Source organism: Montipora foliosa, unplaced genomic scaffold (assembly GCF_036669935.1).
Source record: "Montipora foliosa isolate CH-2021 unplaced genomic scaffold, ASM3666993v2 scaffold_390, whole genome shotgun sequence".
Lineage (NCBI taxonomy): Eukaryota > Metazoa > Cnidaria > Anthozoa > Scleractinia > Acroporidae > Montipora > Montipora foliosa.
In genome coordinates this window covers 122,501-144,717 of record NW_027179690.1, presented here as the reverse complement: position 1 = coordinate 144,717, position 22,217 = coordinate 122,501, and the positions used below count along the sequence as shown (strand labels likewise).

At 41.0% G+C, this 22,217-nt stretch overlaps 1 protein-coding gene across 7 annotated transcripts in view; it reads left to right on the top strand.

Annotated features, from left to right (window-relative positions):
- The window catches only part of LOC137987771 (sodium-dependent neutral amino acid transporter B(0)AT3-like), a 63,888-nt gene that overhangs the window by 35,387 nt on the left and 6,284 nt on the right, over nt 1–22,217 (top strand). For 5 of the 7 annotated variants that reach the window (XM_068833846.1, XM_068833844.1, XM_068833845.1 and 2 more), the window contains 4 exons: nt 2,912–3,121; nt 3,682–3,792; nt 5,241–5,439; nt 6,914–7,073. In XM_068833846.1, coding sequence (XP_068689947.1) covers nt 2,912–3,121; nt 3,682–3,792; nt 5,241–5,439; nt 6,914–7,073 — 680 coding nt within the window. Of the gene's footprint in view, nt 1–2,911; nt 3,122–3,681; nt 3,793–5,240; nt 5,440–6,913; nt 7,074–7,716; nt 8,071–22,217 lie in introns of those variants that run through there. The other 2 variants (XM_068833849.1, XM_068833850.1) reach the window with 1 other exon arrangement.

Genomic DNA, 22,217 nt, shown 5'->3' with positions numbered 1-22,217 from the left:
ACAGTGTATGGAACGTTGAAAAAAAAACTGGATAATTGTATTAAATATAAATTATGCTAAAAAAAGCAAGAAAATAGGGAAAAAAATTAAAAGATTATAAATAATGAGAGGAATGCTTTTAATTTAGGGGAAAAGGTGGTGATAGTTGTTACATTTTGAATTTCAAAACCTAGAGAGTTGAAGAATTTAGGACCTTGGAAACAGAATGATAGAGGATTTTCTTATATTAGTCCTGCAACGGGGCAAATGACAAAACTCTGAACTTCTAGTTTCATAAGAATGCATTTGGCATGTCACTACTAGCACATCATGAAAGCTATCACTGGAAGGATGCCAAATTTATATACATGTATGTAGATACATAAATTTTCCTATTTGAAGTTTATAGAATCGACTATACAGTGTATTTCTTTCTTGTAGGAATCATATTGTGTCATGGTTTAGGAAGTGATTGTAATTTGATTAGTGGGATTGTAATGTGATTAAGTATTGTGTACGTAAAAGAAAAAGGAAACACTATGTATTGTGTTTGTTATTAGTAATTTGTTATCAGTCTGTTATTGGTAATTTGTAATGCCAGTAATGTCAAAAAAAAAATTTTCGCGGTGAAACGAGAATTAGGGTTTTCACCGGCGAACATGACAATTACAGTCCCGACAATCACATGGAAAATCAACATACAATACCTCGCGATGAAATACAATGCTAAACTACGCAGTAACGCTAGATGCGTGACACGCGTGACCTAACACTAAAAACAACGCTAAGCTTTTCCTTTACCTTATTGTTGGAAATTCATCAATTTTGTAAGTAGCAAAGGCTAAAATTTAAGTAAGACTTCATGTTGGCCGATGCCAAAATTGGCTCTGAATCTTATTAGGACAGTGGGGCATTTCTCGACATGCATGAGTGAATGAGTCAATATTGCGTCTAGGCGTGCAATCAAGACTTGGCCTCAGCTGCAGGGTTTGAAACTGTCACCAAGCAACAGATTGAGCATACTCAATAAAGATAACGCAATTTCTGCAGAAGTCCTTTCTTTCTCGTCGAGTTAAGAAAGGCTCTGCTGGCAGGGTGGCATTGATATACAGTAATTTGTGGTGTTTAATTTGTGACAATAACTGGTACATTTTTTAAAACTTGATTAACATGATTCATCATGAACAACTAGTTAATTTCTTTCACTTTCCAAACACTTGCACATTGTTTTGGAGAATTATTTTGGAGTTTTGACCATTGATGTACATGTAAACTCTGAGGCTGGATGGCCTTTGTGACACTTTTTTGGCAATGTAAGGGCCTAAATGTATAAGGATTGGATAAAATGAATAATATTTATGACCTAGCTGGCCCTAAATGTATTGTTGAGAATTTGATGTAAACTCTGAGGGTGTTCCACAGGGTCCAGAGGAGATATGTTTGTCGTTAGAACATCAAAACCCGCCGAAAACATCTGAAATAATGGGTTATTTTGATCGCGTAGACGATCGCGTTACAGTTTCGTTACACATTCTGTATACCGCAAACGAAGAGACTGGGGGCTCGCAAGATCGGCTTACAGTATAAAATACGGAAAGGGAGGAAACTTGTACCACGTGACTTCGTTCGATGTGAACCGCAGCACTTGGTGACGGAAGTGAATTGGCACCGGAAACGCAAAAGCAACAGACCGTTCGAGAATCAAAACATCAGCTGTAGAGGGAGTTTTAAAATAATGGCGGCTTCTCCCTTGAAAAGACCCGTTCCGTTGCGCGAAAAGCAGCCGGACGAGAGGAGATCCAAAGTATCGAACAGAAAAAAACACGTGTTGGTTTCTAAATGGTAAGATATCAGACCAGTTGGCTTTCGAACGTGAGCCACAAATTACCGTGTTTGATTTTTCCCTGATCGAACTTGACTATTTTACCTGCAGGCTTTCAATGAATTATCGAAGAGACGAACAAAACTTTATCTCCATGCAAGAAATACTCGACGACTATGTAAATAACAGCTCCGAAAAGGAAAATTTTCCATTGCAAGTCAAAGAACTGGGGATTATTTTAAAGGAGGCCTTTCCACGGGCGAGTAGAGTCCAGTGAAGAGTTAACGGTGGCCGAGTATGGCAGTACCTACTTTCAAAAACCTCAAGATTGGAAGAAGACCGTGTTAAATGGGAAGACTTGCCAGCTTTCACAAAAGAATTCGATTGGCTTTTATCTAGCTCTAGCGACGATTTCTTTGAATGGATAAAAGTCCAGTCACAAGATCTATGCGAAGGCAGCCGAGTTTTAACTGAAGTAAAGATCTTTAAAGACTGGACATTTGTTGTACACGTCAACAGTCGAAAGTGCAAAAGAAACCGTTGGTGTTTTCGAACTTGGGGCATCTTAAAATTACTTCAGATCTTGCGCACATTTACTTTACCGCGTCATTTCCGTCACCATATGTTGCGGTGCACATCAAACGAAAGCTCTCTCTCGAAGCCGTAAATTTCGGTCGCCGAAAATGAATTTGAACGCTTTCTTATGCCGTTTTCCCACAGTATTTGGCAAATACATAACAATTCTAGATCACGTTAGTAAAATCAGGCAATTTAATTCAATTCCATTTGAGTTTCAGGGATTCGAAAATCGGCCCCAAATTAGTTTCCTCCCTTTCCGTATTTTATACTGTAAGCCGATCTTGCGAGCCCCCAGTCTCTTTGTTTGCGGTATACAGAATGTGTAACGAAACTGTAACGCGATCGTCTACGCGATCAAAATAACCCATTATTTCAGATGTTTTCGGCGGGTTTTGATGTTCTAACGACAAACATATCTCCTCTGGACCCTGTGGGTGTTCTGACATTATTACTCTCTCTTTAAGGTATCCACACTGTGATAACTATAATATGATTGAATTCCTATATTTGCTAACAATCGGTGTTTTGCAGTTTTCCAAGCTGGCAAATCCCCAAGTCTGGTTGGAAGCAGCCACTCAGATTTTCTTTTCATTAAGTGTTGCCTTTGGAGGACTTATTGCCATGTCAAGTTACAACCCTGTGTATAATAACTGTCACCGTGATGCCATCATGGTCCCCCTGATTAACTGCGGGACATCTGTCTTTGCCAGTATCGTCATATTCAGCATTCTTGGCTTTAAGGTTTGTTTTGACTACTTCCTTTCAAGGATTTACTTGACACAGTTCCTGGAAAGCTTCTGGAAAGCACTTAATAAATAAATAAATGAAAGTACAAAGAATATTTGGTGGTCTTAAGAAGATGAGAGATCTTCTCAGCTTCCTCTGTGTTCTAAGAAAGTTTATGGTATCTCTTAGGCCCGTTTTAAACATCGCATTTTACATGTGTTGAATCTAATGCAAATGAGCAAAAACAATATATTTTTCTCATTTGCTTTAGATTCGGCACATGTAAAATGCGACCTTTAAAACAGGCCTCAGGTACATGTACTGTATACGACTGATCCGAATATGCATGTAATTTTATATTGAACCATTTAGCTGGCCATAAGTTCTATCGCAGAGCCTGCTTGACCTCAAGCGCCGGTTTCTCTTGCACTTTGATGACCAAACAATAGAATATCTTTAGTTACTAATATTAATTTTGTTCTCATTAAGTGAATGTAAATTTTTCTCTTTCCGGTTCAATAATATTGCAGCTTGGTTCACTTGTTTTGTGTGTTTTTTTGTTTTTAATATTCAAGGCCACTCATGCATTGGCAGATTGTCAAGATATGTGGGGCCACAAAAATGACACAAATGGCACTGACTTGGTTGCACTTCATTGTAAAGATTTGGAATACTGGCTATCAAAGGTAAATATAATCATTGTCCTGCAAACTGGAAACTTTCTGGACTACAGTGTACAGTGATGTTTAGTTCACTAAATATGAGGGTTTTTTTTGTTTGAGAACTTTTTTGATATTATTGGCAGGCAAAAAAATGCATTTTCTGTTTACCAAACATTTAATATGTAGTTATTTAGGCCCCATCTTATTATTCACAAAATTATTGTTGTTAAGTTACTTCATCATTGCCACCTCAACCCTAGGATGCTCGCCAGTTGAGGAGTACAATCGTCTGGCGTCAGACAGAGGAAAATCTGTTAAGTCTCACTCCCAGGGGTCAATGGGTTATAATAATTATCATAATTCTTAATATCGTTGCTATCTCCCTTCCATTAATGCCTACATGCATGATCAAGGAATAAAGTGGCATTATAATGGCTTATTATAATTGTTATTGTGACTACTGAATTGAAAGTTCTCTTTATCTCTTAACTGAAACACCCCATTATTTAACACAGGAGCATGTGGTTGAGGACAAAACATGGAGTACCCGACTCCATGGAATACTAATAATAATAATAATAATAATAATAATAATAATAATAATAATAATAATACCTAGAGGATATCCATGTTGGGCTTCAGACCCACACAATGCAGAAGATCGTGCGATTGGGCTCAGTCCGGATCCTGAGACAAGTTTTGGATTGCTGAGGCTGCTTGTTGCAGCTTGTGCCAGAACTTCCAGCCTGATATTGCTGTGATTTGGGACACAATAATAATAATAATAATAATAATAATCATAATCATAGATAATTTAGAAGTATTTTGAAAAAATCATTTTTCAAATTTGAACTTCCAAGCAAATGCTGCCCGATTCATGGAACATAAATTTCGGGCAGACGTGTATCTGTTGGCTAGGAAAAGAAGTACATGTACATGTATTTTGAAATGGGTTAGTTGTTGGGAAAAAGATTTTTGTTGTGCTGGCAAATTGTGTTCAATCAGCTTACGATCCCACCTCTCCTGGGAGAAATGCTTTTCTTCTGAGGGCTATTGGTAGTTAATGTAGTACCCTCTGCCTCAGCCATTCCCTCACTGAAGAGTAAATCTGAGGCCTATTGCCACACCCATTTTGGCGTACAAAGCATTTAGATGTTGTTATTTTGCTTACTAGCCAGGAAACTTCCGCCCGGCCCTGCAGGCAAACAGAATTTTAGGTCTGTTTCTACCTGGAGTACAGAACAGTTTAAAAATTCCCAGCAGGTAGAGAAATTGCTCTGCAAAGGCTAATTTTTAGTTAATTTTATGGCCATGATACACAGTTTTTTTAATGAATTTTGAAAAAATGGGTTGTTGGGTGCCCCTGCAAGTGAATTTAAAAATATTGTTATTTTTGTATATGTTTGATTAGCTCACCATCACATGCATGACATTAATTAGTATTTTGCATTTGCTATCCGTTTGTTTTTTAGTCTGCCTCAGGTCCTGGTCTGACATTTATTGCATTCACTGAGGCTATTGTGAAGATGCCAGCTTCGCCTATCTGGTCTGTGCTGTTTTTCTGCATGTTGTTGACTCTTGGTCTGGGCAGCATGTTTGGGACGCTGGAGGGGGTTATCACCCCCTTCTATGACCTAAAGATTGTACCTTTTAGGAAAGAGATCATGACTGGTATGTATCATTTTTAAAATAATGTTTTTTTAATGCGTTTCAACAAACCACAGTCACAGACTGGAACTTGTGGACCTCATTATGCATTATTAGAAACAGATCAACGTTGTTGTATTCCGAAGTAGAGAGTTGAACGCTAGTTCGCGACTAGGTAAACAACCACACTTGACGCCACGTTGATTAACCTCAAAAACAGACCACGAGGTCTGGACCCTTTATTCAACTGCGCATGCGTGACATGTATGTAACAAACGTAAAAATAATAATTAATATCAAGAACAAAATAAGTAAAAATCCTATTGCTACATTGATAGTCAAAAAGATTTTAAATACAGTGTACGAAGAAAGGAAAAAGTATTGACAAGATAAAAGTAATATTCTTATGACTGTGCAATATTAAAGCTGAGACCTACTGTTAGTAGTAGAACTGTGATAATGAAAAATGGTCATTTCCTATTAATTTTACAGATGTCTTTAAGTCCTTAGTATTCATTTCAAATTCCTGGAGATTCAGAGTTTGACCTGATTTAGTCTCAAGTTAAAGTATGCTTGTTTATGCAAACAACTCAAAGCCGCTAAGTAAGAGTTTTTGAAAATTCTCTCCTGTCACGTGATATGTGATCTTGTACATGTATATCAGCTTTGTATGTGGCAGTAATGTGGGATGACCTTTAAGTTCCCCTCTGACTTTCTCTGATTTGTTATTTTGAGCAAAGTTCCCCAGGAGATAATTATTATAATAAAATTTATTGTATTATACATGTATGCGTGACGATGACCCTTGATTTCGGAATCAATAATCCAAAATCTTGTTTAAATAAATTATATGCATCGTAGTTTTCTGTAAAAATGCTTTTTACTAATCAATTATTGTTTGTAACATTTTACATTCCTCTATCCTTGTATTAATGTATCAAATTTTGTTGAAGATACATTGTAGTGTACGGTATATAGTTAGTCTTTTTAATTTAGGTTATTGTCCTTACTTAATGGGTACACTGTACCAGTACCTACACGCGGCGACAAAATTTAGTTGAGACAGTTTGCCAACAACAACACTTTCACTGTTTTCAAAGAAAAATAGTCCAAAAAGTACTTTACCGGGATACCCCTCCCTCTTTCCCCCCCCCCCCCCCCAATCAATGTTGTACCACTGTTGACAAGCCTCATAGGAAACAGAAAATAACACAACATTATCCCAGGGGTGAGGGGGAGGGGGTCATTTTCACTTCAAGCCTGAAATAGACCCTAAAGGATAAGAGTGTCTCAACATTTTTGATGCCTACCTACACTGCAATGTGCTGATTCCTAAAAAATGCAATATGAAAGAGTCTCAAGTTTATATTGGAGACACTTAGAACCCGGGGGCCCCCATCCCCCAGTCTTTAACAGCTAGGGCCATTGTAATGTGGGTTTTCATTTCTAAAGATGATTGTGTTCAAATGTTGATTTCGTGCTGATTTTCCATTTGCAGCCATGATCTGTGCTTTCTGTTACTTCCTTGGACTAATCTTCACGCAGCATTCTGGACAATACTGGCTGCAGATGTTTGACAACTATTGTGCTACCTTACCATTGTTGTTTATTGGATTCTGTGAACTTGTTGGTGTGAGTTACATCTATACAACTGAAAGGCGAGTAGCTTTGTTCCTCACTTTTGTTTGAATTGCTTTAATTTATGCTTAATGAAAGCAGGGAGATTCAGGGAGCTTAACTGCTAGCAGCCCCTTCTGTTGCAGTTGGGCTGGTCATGAGGGGGGCTTAACCCTTTCACCTCTAAACTGGCCTAAACCAGCCATACTTAGTATTTTACTCTGTCTAATACCAGACGATTTTACTCATCAATGGGGAACCCACAGGAGTCAATGGGTGAAGGAAGGGAGGAGAGAAGAAGGGACTCAGCAAATCGTCAAAAATTTGAAATTCTGAAGCACTTTCAACACAAACAGGGAAAGACAGTTCTCAAATAGTTGCGGACTGTATCCAAATTAAGATTGAGGTCCCAGATATAACGTCGTAGAATGGGATGCTTTCCAATCTTGTTTTCTTGTTTTGTTGACTGTGCACGGGTGGTTCAGTTGGTTGAGCGTCGGGCTGTCAAGGGTGAGGTTGCGAGTTCAAACCCCGGCCGGATCAAAACTCAGGATCTTAAAATAACTGAGGAGAAAGTCCTGCCTTTGTAATTTCATCACCTAATGGTGAGACTTTCAAGTCTTCTTGGACAGCGACCATAAACGGTAGGCCTCGTCTCACAAAAATATCTTGTGTGTTCATCAGTTCACCCACACACTATTCGAGAAAAGTAGGGGATGAAGTACCTGGTGTTGTGGCTGTCCTGTTCTCTCCAGCAGAAGTGCCCAGCTTGGTGGTGATGTCTCTGAAAAGGCCAGTGTGGTGTATTAGGCCACCTAAGCAGAAACAGCCATAAAGTCAAAAAGGGACTTTGCTGAGTGCTGGAATATATAGATGGAGATCATCATGGAGATGTAGATGTTGACACTGCAACTGTCTTTTTCAGACTTTTTATACTAGCCTAGCATGAATAAGAATATACATGTAGGCATGTGGGCAGTGAAATTTACTGCTATCATGAAATTTACATGTCTCATTAAAACTGGATGCAGAAAAGAATGACTGTGTGTGTGTGTTATTATTTCATTGTTTGAAGCATTTGAAGCTCCGACTATCAAAGCAAATTTTGCCCCAGGCATTTTACAAAGATCTGTTTCGTTGCCGGATATCTGGAGACCACCAACGAGGGAGTATTTTACTCATGATAAACAAGATACTAGACCAGGATTATCTTCGTTGCCTGTCAACAGTCATGGCAGGAATGGCGGCAACACAAAGTCTTGTACCTCCGTGTTCAAGGACGAGATAGTTCCTCTAACTGAGAAAGAAATTGAGAATCTAACCATCTCAGCACTGAAAGACGAGCTTGGTAAAAGGAAGCTATCAAAAAAGGGAAACAAGCAAATTCTGGTTTCCCGATTGAAGTCATCTTTACAAAGTACTAGCCAGAAAACGAGTGCGGTATCTGACCAAACTGATATTCCGCCACTGTGTACCGTACGAGATGAAATCAGTTACCCCGAGAACTGCCCATGCCTGCCCCTTCTGTTAGATTTACAGAAAGAAGTGAAAGAGATGAAAGCTAATTCGTCGCGACAGATACAGCCCAATCTGTCTTCAAATTGCGAACTGACTAAGCTTCAAGAAGAAAACAACGCCCTAAAACTGAGACTTCGCGACGTGGAAGATTGTTACGACTCTTTAAAGCGTGAAGCAAGATCTATTCAAGACGAGAATAAAAGTTTAATGACTGCCCTAAGGCTTTTAAACAGCGAATTTGTCAATGAAACTAAATGTCGTAATGGTAAAAATGAAGACTTCAAGGAGCAAAATTTGCAGTTTTTTACCAGCAAAGCGTGGTTTTAAAATGGCCTGTTTGAACATTAACAGTCTCGTCAAACATATTGACGAACTTAGAGTCCTTCTTTCTGAGTTTTCTGTTGATATTCTGGCAATCAACGAAACAAAACTTGATGAATCCATAAAAAGTTCCGAGCTCCATATACCTGGCTACGAATTTATCCGTCGTGACAGAAGTAGAAATGGTGGAGGAGTAGGTTTTTATATTAAGTCTTCTAATTCTTATGTAGTGCGCTCAGATCTAAATGTAATTAATCTCGAAAATTTAATCATTGAAATTCGTAAACCGAACTCTAGGCCTTTTCTGATAGCGACATGGTACAGACCTCCCTGTTCTCCTACCGATTTATTTTCAAGTTATGAGTCATTTATCGACAAGGTTGATTCTCTTGACCTTGAATACTATTTGTTGGGTGACTTAAACTGTAATTTGGCCTCTTCTACACCTGATGCAAACACTCGTCATTTACTCGAGATTTCGGATTTATATGGGCTCAATCAATTAATAAATGAACCAACTCGTGTTACTGAATCCTCATCTACATTAATCGATTTGATTTTTACTAATCATGCAGATAAGGTAAGCTGTTCCGGTGTCTCCCATATTGGCATCAGCGATCATAGCCTCGTCTATGTTTATCGTAAACTTTCTTCTGATTTATCATCTAAAGGACACTCTTACATCTCTTATAGAAATTTTAGAAATTTTAATCGAGATAATTTTCGAAATGAAATCTCTCAACAAGACTGGTCTTTCGATGAATCTGAAGATCCAAATTTGGTTTGGTCTAACTGGAAAACAAAATTTTTGCGCGTTGTCAATTCTCATGCTCCAATTCGAACTAGACGTGCTAAATTGAATAACTCACCCTGGATTAATTCAGTCTTGAAGAATGATATGCGCTGTCGTGATGCTGCTAAAAAGAAGGCGATAAAAACAAAGAATCCTCATGACTGGGCTAATTACAGAAAATTACGAAATAAAATCAACGATAATGTAAAAACCACTAAGGCATCCTATTATCATAATAGTCTTATTCAATCCGAAGGAAACTCTCGAAGGACTTGGAAAACTATTAATCACCTCATGTCCCGTCGTCAGAACAACCAGCTGGTAAAGGAAGTCAAAGTAAATGATATATCTATCTGTAATTCTAACGAGATTTCCAATACCTTTAACGAACATTTTTCAACTATTGGGCCCAGACTAGCCCGCGAAATACCTTCTACTTCGGACGAAGTGTCTACTTATTTAAACAATTTTCCTGAAAACTTCAACAAATTCTCTTTTCGTCCAACTACTAGTAGTATTGTTTTTACTCATCTAAATCGATTGTCGAAAACTAAATCTACTGGGTTAGACAATATCTCTGCTAAGTTAATTCGTGAGTGTGCTGATATTATTTCAGGTCCGTTATGTGACCTGTTTAATAAATCTTTGATGTCTGGCATATTTCCTGACGATTGGAAGTGTGCCAGAGTGATTCCGTTGTTCAAACAGGGCGAGTCACTTGATTTGAACAACTACCGACCTATCTCTGTCATTTCAGTTGTCGCCAAAGTGTTTGAGAGGATTGTGTACGATCAGTTATACAACTTCTTAAGTAACGAGGGAATCATCTCTAAACAACAATCCGGTTTCCGGTCTTTGCACTCTACTGTTAGTGCTCTTCTTGAAGCCACTGACAGTTGGGCGTTTAATATCGATCGTGGCTACGTAAATGCCGTAGTGTTCCTCGACTTAAAAAAGGCCTTCGACACTGTTGATCATGAGATACTATTAACTAAAATGAATCAGTACGGAATTCAAGGGAAATCGCTTGATTGGTTTAAATCATATTTGACGAATCGCACACAACGGTGCTCCGTTAACGGTTGTCTCTCTGATTTTACCACTCTTAAATGCGGTGTGCCACAGGGAACGATCCTTGGCCCTCTTTTATTTCTAATTTATATTAATGATTTGCCTAACTGTCTATCGTTCAGCGTTCCTAGAATGTATGCTGATGATACACATATTACTTATGCTGGCTCTGATTTACATCTGATTCAGTCTAGTATATCTCATGACCTTGAAAAGCTAAGCAAATGGCTTGTGTCTAACAAACTTACTTTGAACGCTACGAAGACTGAATTTATGTTGATCGGATCCAGGCAAAGATTAAGCACTCTAACTGATACTCTTGAACTCTCCATTGATAATGTTCCAATTGAAAAAGTTTCCTCAGTGAAATCACTTGGAATATATGCTGACGAAAATCTAACATGGTATCTCCACGTTGATAAACTGTGTAAAAAGATTGCTTCCGCAATTGGAGCCATTAAACGAGTTAAGCCATTTGTGCCTCAATCAACTTTACTCAGTATATACAACTCACTAGTTCAACCCCATTTTGATTACTGCAGCCTAGTCTGGGGTAATTGTGGTAAAACATTATCTAACAAGCTACAAAAACTACAGAACCGTGCTGCACGAGTGATAACTTCATCGAGCCATGACGCTGATGTTAATTCCTTGTTTGACAAACTCAGCTGGAAAGACTTAAATTCTCAACGTCAAATTCAGAAAGCTTTAATGGTTTAAGTCTTTAAATGGTCTGGTTCCCGAATATCTCACGTCTAAATTTGTAACGCGTAATGTATCAAACTATGCTCTGAGGGATTCGGCAAATAAACTTGTTGTTCCGTTTCCGAGAACAAACTACATGAAAAATAGTTCTAGTTACAGCGGCGCAACTCTTTGGAACAGCTTACATCGTAACATTAGGGAATCTAGTTCCATTGATCAATTTAAACGCCTTCTCTATCAAAATTTTTAAATACACGGCATTCATGGAAATCAGGTCTGTAGGTAGCTTATTTTGTAAATTAATGTAATAATAGGATTAGGATTTTAGATTTTAAGATTTTAGGATTTTACAAATCTCTTTTTTGGAATTGTACCTGATGAATTTTTTACCGTGTATAAATTAAGTAAATAAATAAATAAATAAATAAAATGTAAGTGTGCAAATAAAATTTGAGTCACGGTCTGCAATATAATATGAATGATGAAATCAGGGTGAGCAAATTTGCTTACAATGTGCTCTTTCACTTGTTTCTTCCTGGAAACAATTAAGTACCATAATTGCAGTACCTGCAGTACCGCCTAGAAGTATTGACCCCTAGGGACGAGGCAATACCTCGTCTTTGCCGCAGGTAGTGGACGCGCGGCACCGAGGTATGCAAATTCTTTTCCCTCGGTAAAACCGAGGTGCACTTTGCCGCGGGAAATTTGCCGCTGGAGAAAAGACGAGGCTTGCCGCGGGAAAGAACAATGATCTGTTGTTCTTATAAAATGAGCGAAAGACTGTCAAATTTTATATCTCATGGTGTGAAGAATCGATTCGTAATGCAAGAAATTGTAATCAAAATGAGAAAGTGTGCCATTTACGTAAGGACTCAAATTTTATAATCTTTACATAATGTAAAACTGAAGACTTCTTTAACCCTTTCACCGCCAAAAATGCAAATTGACACTTGTAGATTTTACTCTGTCTAACGCCAGTAGATTTTACTCTGTCTAACGCCAGACGATTTTACTCGTCAATGGGGAAGCCCTCGGCAGTGAAAGGGTTAACAACATCGAGATTCGCTCAAAAACTATGTCCCCAGTTAACCCTTTCACCGCCAAAAATGCAAATTGACACTTGTAGATTTTACTCTGTCTAACGCCAGACGATTTTACTCGTCAATGGGGAAGCCCTCGGCAGTGAAAGGGTTAACAACATCGGGATTCGCTCAAAAACTATGTCCCCAGTTAACCCTTTCACCGCCAAAAATGCAAATTGACACTTGTAGATTTTACTCTGTCTAACGCCAGACGATTTTACTCGTCAATGGGGAAGCCCTCGGCAGTGAAAGGGTTAACAACATCGGGATTCGCTCAAAAACTATGTCCCCAGTTAACCCTTTCACCGCCAAAAATGCAAATTGACACTTGTAGATTTTACTCTGTCTAACGCCAGACGATTTTACTCGTCAATGGGGAAGCCCTCGGCAGTGAAAGGGTTAACAACATCGGGATTCGCTCAAAAACTATGTCCCCAGTTAACCCTTTCACCGCCAAAAATGCAAATTGACACTTGTAGATTTTACTCTGTCTAACGCCAGACGATTTTACTCGTCAATGGGGAAGCCCTCGGCAGTGAAAGGGTTAACAACATCGGGATTCGCTCAAAAACTATGTCCCCAGTTAACCCTTTCACCGCCAAAAATGCAAATTGACACTTGTAGATTTTACTCTGTCTAACGCCAGACGATTTTACTCGTCAATGGGGAAGCCCTCGGCAGTGAAAGGGTTAACAACATCGGGATTCGCTCAAAAACTATGTCCCCAGTTAACCCTTTCACCGCCAAAAATGCAAATTGACACTTGTAGATTTTACTCTGTCTAACGCCAGTAGATTTTACTCTGTCTAACGCCAGACGATTTTACTCGTCAATGGGGAAGCCCTCGGCAGTGAAAGGGTTAACAACATCGGGATTCGCTCAAAAACTATGTCCCCAGTTAACCCTTTCACCGCCAAAAATGCAAATTGACACTTGTAGATTTTACTCTGTCTAACGCCAGACGATTTTACTCGTCAATAGGGAAGCCCTCGGCAGTGAAAGGGTTAACAACATCGGGATTCGCTCAAAAACTATGTCCCCAGTTAACCCTTTCACCGCCAAAAATGCAAATTGACACTTGTAGATTTTACTCTGTCTAACGCCAGACGATTTTACTCGTCAATGGGGAAGCCCTCGGCAGTGAAAGGGTTAACAACATCGGGATTCGCTCAAAAACTATGTCCCCAGTTAACCCTTTCACCGCCAAAAATGCAAATTGACACTTGTAGATTTTACTCTGTCTAACGCCAGACGATTTTACTCGTCAATGGGGAAGCCCTCGGCAGTGAAAGGGTTAACAACATCGGGATTCGCTCAAAAACTATGTCCCCAGTTAACCCTTTCACCGCCAAAAATGCAAATTGACACTTGTAGATTTTACTCTGTCTAACGCCAGTAGATTTTACTCTGTCTAACGCCAGACGATTTTACTCGTCAATGGGGAAGCCCTCGGCAGTGAAAGGGTTAACAACATCGGGATTCGCTCAAAAACTATGTCCCCAGTTAACCCTTTCACCGCCAAAAATGCAAATTGACACTTGTAGATTTTACTCTGTCTAACGCCAGACGATTTTACTCGTCAATGGGGAAGCCCTCGGCAGTGAAAGGGTTAACAACATCGGGATTCGCTCAAAAACTATGTCCCCAGTTAACCCTTTCACCGCCAAAAATGCAAATTGACACTTGTAGATTTTACTCTGTCTAACGCCAGTAGATTTTACTCGTCAATGGGGAAGCCCTCGGCAGTGAAAGGGTTAACAACATCGGGATTCGCTCAAAAACTATGTCCCCAGTTAACCCTTTCACCGCCAAAAATGCAAATTGACACTTGTAGATTTTACTCTGTCTAACGCCAGACGATTTTACTCGTCAATGGGGAAGCCCTCGGCAGTGAAAGGGTTAACAACATCGGGATTCGCTCAAAAACTATGTCCCCAGTTAACCCTTTCACCGCCAAAAATGCAAATTGACACTTGTAGATTTTACTCTGTCTAACGCCAGACGATTTTACTCGTCAATGGGGAAGCCCTCGGCAGTGAAAGGGTTAACAACATCGGGATTCGCTCAAAAACTATGTCCCCAGTTAACCCTTTCACCGCCAAAAATGCAAATTGACACTTGTAGATTTTACTCTGTCTAACGCCAGACGATTTTACTCGTCAATGGGGAAGCCCTCGGCAGTGAAAGGGTTAACAACATCGGGATTCGCTCAAAAACTATGTCCCCAGTTAACCCTTTCACCGCCAAAAATGCAAATTGACACTTGTAGATTTTACTCTGTCTAACGCCAGACGATTTTACTCGTCAATGGGGAAGCCCTCGGCAGTGAAAGGGTTAACAACATCGGGATTCGCTCAAAAACTATGTCCCCAGTTAACCCTTTCACCGCCAAAAATGCAAATTGACACTTGTAGATTTTACTCTGTCTAACGCCAGACGATTTTACTCGTCAATGGGGAAGCCCTCGGCAGTGAAAGGGTTAACAACATCGGGATTCGCTCAAAAACTATGTCCCCAGTTAACCCTTTCACCGCCAAAAATGCAAATTGACACTTGTAGATTTTACTCTGTCTAACGCCAGACGATTTTACTCGTCAATGGGGAAGCCCTCGGCAGTGAAAGGGTTAACAACATCGGGATTCGCTCAAAAACTATGTCCCCAGTTAACCCTTTCACCGCCAAAAATGCAAATTGACACTTGTAGATTTTACTCTGTCTAACGCCAGACGATTTTACTCGTCAATGGGGAAGCCCTCGGCAGTGAAAGGGTTAACAACATCGGGATTCGCTCAAAAACTATGTCCCCAGTTAACCCTTTCACCGCCAAAAATGCAAATTGACACTTGTAGATTTTACTCTGTCTAACGCCAGACGATTTTACTCGTCAATGGGGAAGCCCTCGGCAGTGAAAGGGTTAACAACATCGGGATTCGCTCAAAAACTATGTCCCCAGTTAACCCTTTCACCGCCAAAAATGCAAATTGACACTTGTAGATTTTACTCTGTCTAACGCCAGACGATTTTACTCGTCAATGGGGAAGCCCTCGGCAGTGAAAGGGTTAACAACATCGGGATTCGCTCAAAAACTATGTCCCCAGTTAACCCTTTCACCGCCAAAAATGCAAATTGACACTTGTAGATTTTACTCTGTCTAACGCCAGACGATTTTACTCGTCAATGGGGAAGCCCTCGGCAGTGAAAGGGTTAACAACATCGGGATTCGCTCAAAAACTATGTCCCCAGTTAACCCTTTCACCGCCAAAAATGCAAATTGACACTTGTAGATTTTACTCTGTCTAACGCCAGACGATTTTACTCGTCAATGGGGAAGCCCTCGGCAGTGAAAGGGTTAACAACATCGGGATTCGCTCAAAAACTATGTCCCCAGTTAACCCTTTCACCGCCAAAAATGCAAATTGACACTTGTAGATTTTACTCTGTCTAACGCCAGACGATTTTACTCGTCAATGGGGAAGCCCTCGGCAGTGAAAGGGTTAACAACATCGGGATTCGCTCAAAAACTATGTCCCCAGTTAACCCTTTCACCGCCAAAAATGCAAATTGACACTTGTAGATTTTACTCTGTCTAACGCCAGACGATTTTACTCGTCAATGGGGAAGCCCTCGGCAGTGAAAGGGTTAACAACATCGGGATTCGCTCAAAAACTATGTCCCCAGTTAACCCTTTCACCGCCAAAAATGCAAATTGACACTTGTAGATTTTACTCTGTCTAACGCCAGTAGATTTTACTCTGTCTAACGCCAGACGATTTTACTCGTCAATGGGGAAGCCCTCGGCAGTGAAAGGGTTAACAACATCGGGATTCGCTCAAAAACTATGTCCCCAGTTAACCCTTTCACCGCCAAAAATGCAAATTGACACTTGTAGATTTTACTCTGTCTAACGCCAGACGATTTTACTCGTCAATGGGGAAGCCCTCGGCAGTGAAAGGGTTAACAACATCGGGATTCGCTCAAAAACTATGTCCCCAGTTAACCCTTTCACCGCCAAAAATGCAAATTGACACTTGTAGATTTTACTCTGTCTAACGCCAGACGATTTTACTCGTCAATGGGGAAGCCCTCGGCAGTGAAAGGGTTAACAACATCGGGATTCGCTCAAAAACTATGTCCCCAGTTAACCCTTTCACCGCCAAAAATGCAAATTGACACTTGTAGATTTTACTCTGTCTAACGCCAGACGATTTTACTCGTCAATGGGGAAGCCCTCGGCAGTGAAAGGGTTAACAACATCGGGATTCGCTCAAAAACTATGTCCCCAGTTAACCCTTTCACCGCCAAAAATGCAAATTGACACTTGTAGATTTTACTCTGTCTAACGCCAGACGATTTTACTCGTCAATGGGGAAGCCCTCGGCAGTGAAAGGGTTAACAACATCGGGATTCGCTCAAAAACTATGTCCCCAGTTAACCCTTTCACCGCCAAAAATGCAAATTGACACTTGTAGATTTTACTCTGTCTAACGCCAGACGATTTTACTCGTCAATGGGGAAGCCCTCGGCAGTGAAAGGGTTAACAACATCGGGATTCGCTCAAAAACTATGTCCCCAGTTAACCCTTTCACCGCCAAAAATGCAAATTGACACTTGTAGATTTTACTCTGTCTAACGCCAGACGATTTTACTCGTCAATGGGGAAGCCCTCGGCAGTGAAAGGGTTAACAACATCGGGATTCGCTCAAAAACTATGTCCCCAGTTAACCCTTTCACCGCCAAAAATGCAAATTGACACTTGTAGATTTTACTCTGTCTAACGCCAGACGATTTTACTCGTCAATGGGGAAGCCCTCGGCAGTGAAAGGGTTAACAACATCGGGATTCGCTCAAAAACTATGTCCCCAGTTAACCCTTTCACCGCCAAAAATGCAAATTGACACTTGTAGATTTTACTCTGTCTAACGCCAGACGATTTTACTCGTCAATGGGGAAGCCCTCGGCAGTGAAAGGGTTAACAACATCGGGATTCGCTCAAAAACTATGTCCCCAGTTAACCCTTTCACCGCCAAAAATGCAAATTGACACTTGTAGATTTTACTCTGTCTAACGCCAGACGATTTTACTCGTCAATGGGGAAGCCCTCGGCAGTGAAAGGGTTAACAACATCGGGATTCGCTCAAAAACTATGTCCCCAGTTAACCCTTTCACCGCCAAAAATGCAAATTGACACTTGTAGATTTTACTCTGTCTAACGCCAGACGATTTTACTCGTCAATGGGGAAGCCCTCGGCAGTGAAAGGGTTAACAACATCGGGATTCGCTCAAAAACTATGTCCCCAGTTAACCCTTTCACCGCCAAAAATGCAAATTGACACTTGTAGATTTTACTCTGTCTAACGCCAGACGATTTTACTCGTCAATGGGGAAGCCCTCGGCAGTGAAAGGGTTAACAACATCGGGATTCGCTCAAAAACTATGTCCCCAGTTAACCCTTTCACCGCCAAAAATGCAAATTGACACTTGTAGATTTTACTCTGTCTAACGCCAGACGATTTTACTCGTCAATGGGGAAGCCCTCGGCAGTGAAAGGGTTAACAACATCGGGATTCGCTCAAAAACTATGTCCCCAGTTAACCCTTTCACCGCCAAAAATGCAAATTGACACTTGTAGATTTTACTCTGTCTAACGCCAGACGATTTTACTCGTCAATGGGGAAGCCCTCGGCAGTGAAAGGGTTAACAACATCGGGATTCGCTCAAAAACTATGTCCCCAGTTAACCCTTTCACCGCCAAAAATGCAAATTGACACTTGTAGATTTTACTCTGTCTAACGCCAGTAGATTTTACTCTGTCTAACGCCAGACGATTTTACTCGTCAATGGGGAAGCCCTCGGCAGTGAAAGGGTTAACAACATCGGGATTCGCTCAAAAACTATGTCCCCAGTTAACCCTTTCACCGCCAAAAATGCAAATTGACACTTGTAGATTTTACTCTGTCTAACGCCAGTAGATTTTACTCTGTCTAACGCCAGACGATTTTACTCGTCAATGGGGAAGCCCTCGGCAGTGAAAGGGTTAACAACATCGGGATTCGCTCAAAAACTATGTCCCCAGTTAACCCTTTCACCGCCAAAAATGCAAATTGACACTTGTAGATTTTACTCTGTCTAACGCCAGTAGATTTTACTCTGTCTAACGCCAGACGATTTTACTCGTCAATGGGGAAGCCCTCGGCAGTGAAAGGGTTAACAACATCGGGATTCGCTCAAAAACTATGTCCCCAGTTAACCCTTTCACCGCCAAAAATGCAAATTGACACTTGTAGATTTTACTCTGTCTAACGCCAGACGATTTTACTCGTCAATGGGGAAGCCTTCGGCAGTGAAAGGGTTAACAACATCGGGATTCGCTCAAAAACTATGTCCCCAGTTAACCCTTTCACCGCCAAAAATGCAAATTGACACTTGTAGATTTTACTCTGTCTAACGCCAGACGATTTTACTCGTCAATGGGGAAGCCCTCGGCAGTGAAAGGGTTAACAACATCGGGATTCGCTCAAAAACTATGTCCCCAGTTAACCCTTTCACCGCCAAAAATGCAAATTGACACTTGTAGATTTTACTCTGTCTAACGCCAGTAGATTTTACTCTGTCTAACGCCAGACGATTTTACTCGTCAATGGGGAAGCCCTCGGCAGTGAAAGGGTTAACAACATCGGGATTCGCTCAAAAACTATGTCCCCAGTTAACCCTTTCACCGCCAAAAATGCAAATTGACACTTGTAGATTTTACTCTGTCTAACGCCAGACGATTTTACTCGTCAATGGGGAAGCCCTCGGCAGTGAAAGGGTTAACAACATCGGGATTCGCTCAAAAACTATGTCCCCAGTTAACCCTTTCACCGCCAAAAATGCAAATTGACACTTGTAGATTTTACTCTGTCTAACGCCAGTAGATTTTACTCTGTCTAACGCCAGACGATTTTACTCGTCAATGGGGAAGCCCTCGGCAGTGAAAGGGTTAACAACATCGGGATTCGCTCAAAAACTATGTCCCCAGTTAACCCTTTCACCGCCAAAAATGCAAATTGACACTTGTAGATTTTACTCTGTCTAACGCCAGACGATTTTACTCGTCAATGGGGAAGCCCTCGGCAGTGAAAGGGTTAACAACATCGGGATTCGCTCAAAAACTATGTCCCCAGTTAACCCTTTCACCGCCAAAAATGCAAATTGACACTTGTAGATTTTACTCTGTCTAACGCCAGACGATTTTACTCGTCAATGGGGAAGCCCTCGGCAGTGAAAGGGTTAACAACATCGGAATTCGCTCAAAAACTATGTCCCCAGTTAACCCTTTCACCGCCAAAAATGCAAATTGACACTTGTAGATTTTACTCTGTCTAACGCCAGACGATTTTACTCGTCAATGGGGAAGCCCTCGGCAGTGAAAGGGTTAACAACATCGGAATTCGCTCAAAAACTATGTCCCCAGTTAACCCTTTCATCGCCAAAAATGCAAATTGACACTTGTAGATTTTACTCTGTCTAACGCCAGACGATTTTACTCGTCAATGGGGAAGCCCTCGGCAGTGAAAGGGTTAACAACATCGGGATTCGCTCAAAAACTATGTCCCCAGTTAACCCTTTCACCGCCAAAAATGCAAATTGACACTTGTAGATTTTACTCTGTCTAACGCCAGTAGATTTTACTCTGTCTAACGCCAGACGATTTTACTCGTCAATGGGGAAGCCCTCGGCAGTGAAAGGGTTAACAACATCGGGATTCGCTCAAAAACTATGTCCCCAGTTAACCCTTTCACCGCCAAAAATGCAAATTGACACTTGTAGATTTTACTCTGTCTAACGCCAGACGATTTTACTCGTCAATGGGGAAGCCCTCGGCAGTGAAAGGGTTAACAACATCGGGATTCGCTCAAAAACTATGTCCCCAGTTAACCCTTTCACCGCCAAAAATGCAAATTGACACTTGTAGATTTTACTCTGTCTAACGCCAGACGATTTTACTCGTCAATGGGGAAGCCCTCGGCAGTGAAAGGGTTAACAACATCGGGATTCGCTCAAAAACTATGTCCCCAGTTAACCCTTTCACCGCCAAAAATGCAAATTGACACTTGTAGATTTTACTCTGTCTAACGCCAGACGATTTTACTCGTCAATGGGGAAGCCCTCGGCAGTGAAAGGGTTAACAACATCGGGATTCGCTCAAAAACTATGTCCCCAGTTAACCCTTTCACCGCCAAAAATGCAAATTGACACTTGTAGATTTTACTCTGTCTAACGCCAGACGATTTTACTCTGTCTAACGCCAGACGATTTTACTCGTCAATGGGGAAGCCCTCGGCAGTGAAAGGGTTAACAACATCGGGATTCGCTCAAAAACTATGTCCCCAGTTAACCCTTTCACCGCCAAAAATGCAAATTGACACTTGTAGATTTTACTCTGTCTAACGCCAGACGATTTTACTCGTCAATGGGGAAGCCCTCGGCAGTGAAAGGGTTAACAACATCGGGATTCGCTCAAAAACTATGTCCCCAGTTAACCCTTTCACCGCCAAAAATGCAAATTGACACTTGTAGATTTTACTCTGTCTAACGCCAGACGATTTTACTCGTCAATGGGGAAGCCCTCGGCAGTGAAAGGGTTAACAACATCGGGATTCGCTCAAAAACTATGTCCCCAGTTAACCCTTTCACCGCCAAAAATGCAAATTGACACTTGTAGATTTTACTCTGTCTAACGCCAGTAGATTTTACTCTGTCTAACGCCAGACGATTTTACTCGTCAATGGGGAAGCCCTCGGCAGTGAAAGGGTTAACAACATCGGGATTCGCTCAAAAACTATGTCCCCAGTTAACCCTTTCACCGCCAAAAATGCAAATTGACACTTGTAGATTTTACTCTGTCTAACGCCAGACGATTTTACTCGTCAATGGGGAAGCCCTCGGCAGTGAAAGGGTTAACAACATCGGGATTCGCTCAAAAACTATGTCCCCAGTTAACCCTTTCACCGCCAAAAATGCAAATTGACACTTGTAGATTTTACTCTGTCTAACGCCAGACGATTTTACTCGTCAATGGGGAAGCCCTCGGCAGTGAAAGGGTTAACAACATCGGAATTCGCTCAAAAACTATGTCCCCAGTTAACCCTTTCACCGCCAAAAATGCAAATTGACACTTGTAGATTTTACTCTGTCTAACGCCAGACGATTTTACTCGTCAATGGGGAAGCCCTCGGCAGTGAAAGGGTTAACAACATCGGGATTCGCTCAAAAACTATGTCCCCAGTTAACCCTTTCACCGCCAAAAATGCAAATTGACACTTGTAGATTTTACTCTGTCTAACGCCAGTAGATTTTACTCTGTCTAACGCCAGACGATTTTACTCGTCAATGGGGAAGCCCTCGGCAGTGAAAGGGTTAACAACATCGGGATTCGCTCAAAAACTATGTCCCCAGTTAACCCTTTCACCGCCAAAAATGCAAATTGACACTTGTAGATTTTACTCTGTCTAACGCCAGACGATTTTACTCGTCAATGGGGAAGCCCTCGGCAGTGAAAGGGTTAACAACATCGGGATTCGCTCAAAAACTATGTCCCCAGTTAACCCTTTCACCGCCAAAAATGCAAATTGACACTTGTAGATTTTACTCTGTCTAACGCCAGACGATTTTACTCGTCAATGGGGAAGCCCTCGGCAGTGAAAGGGTTAACA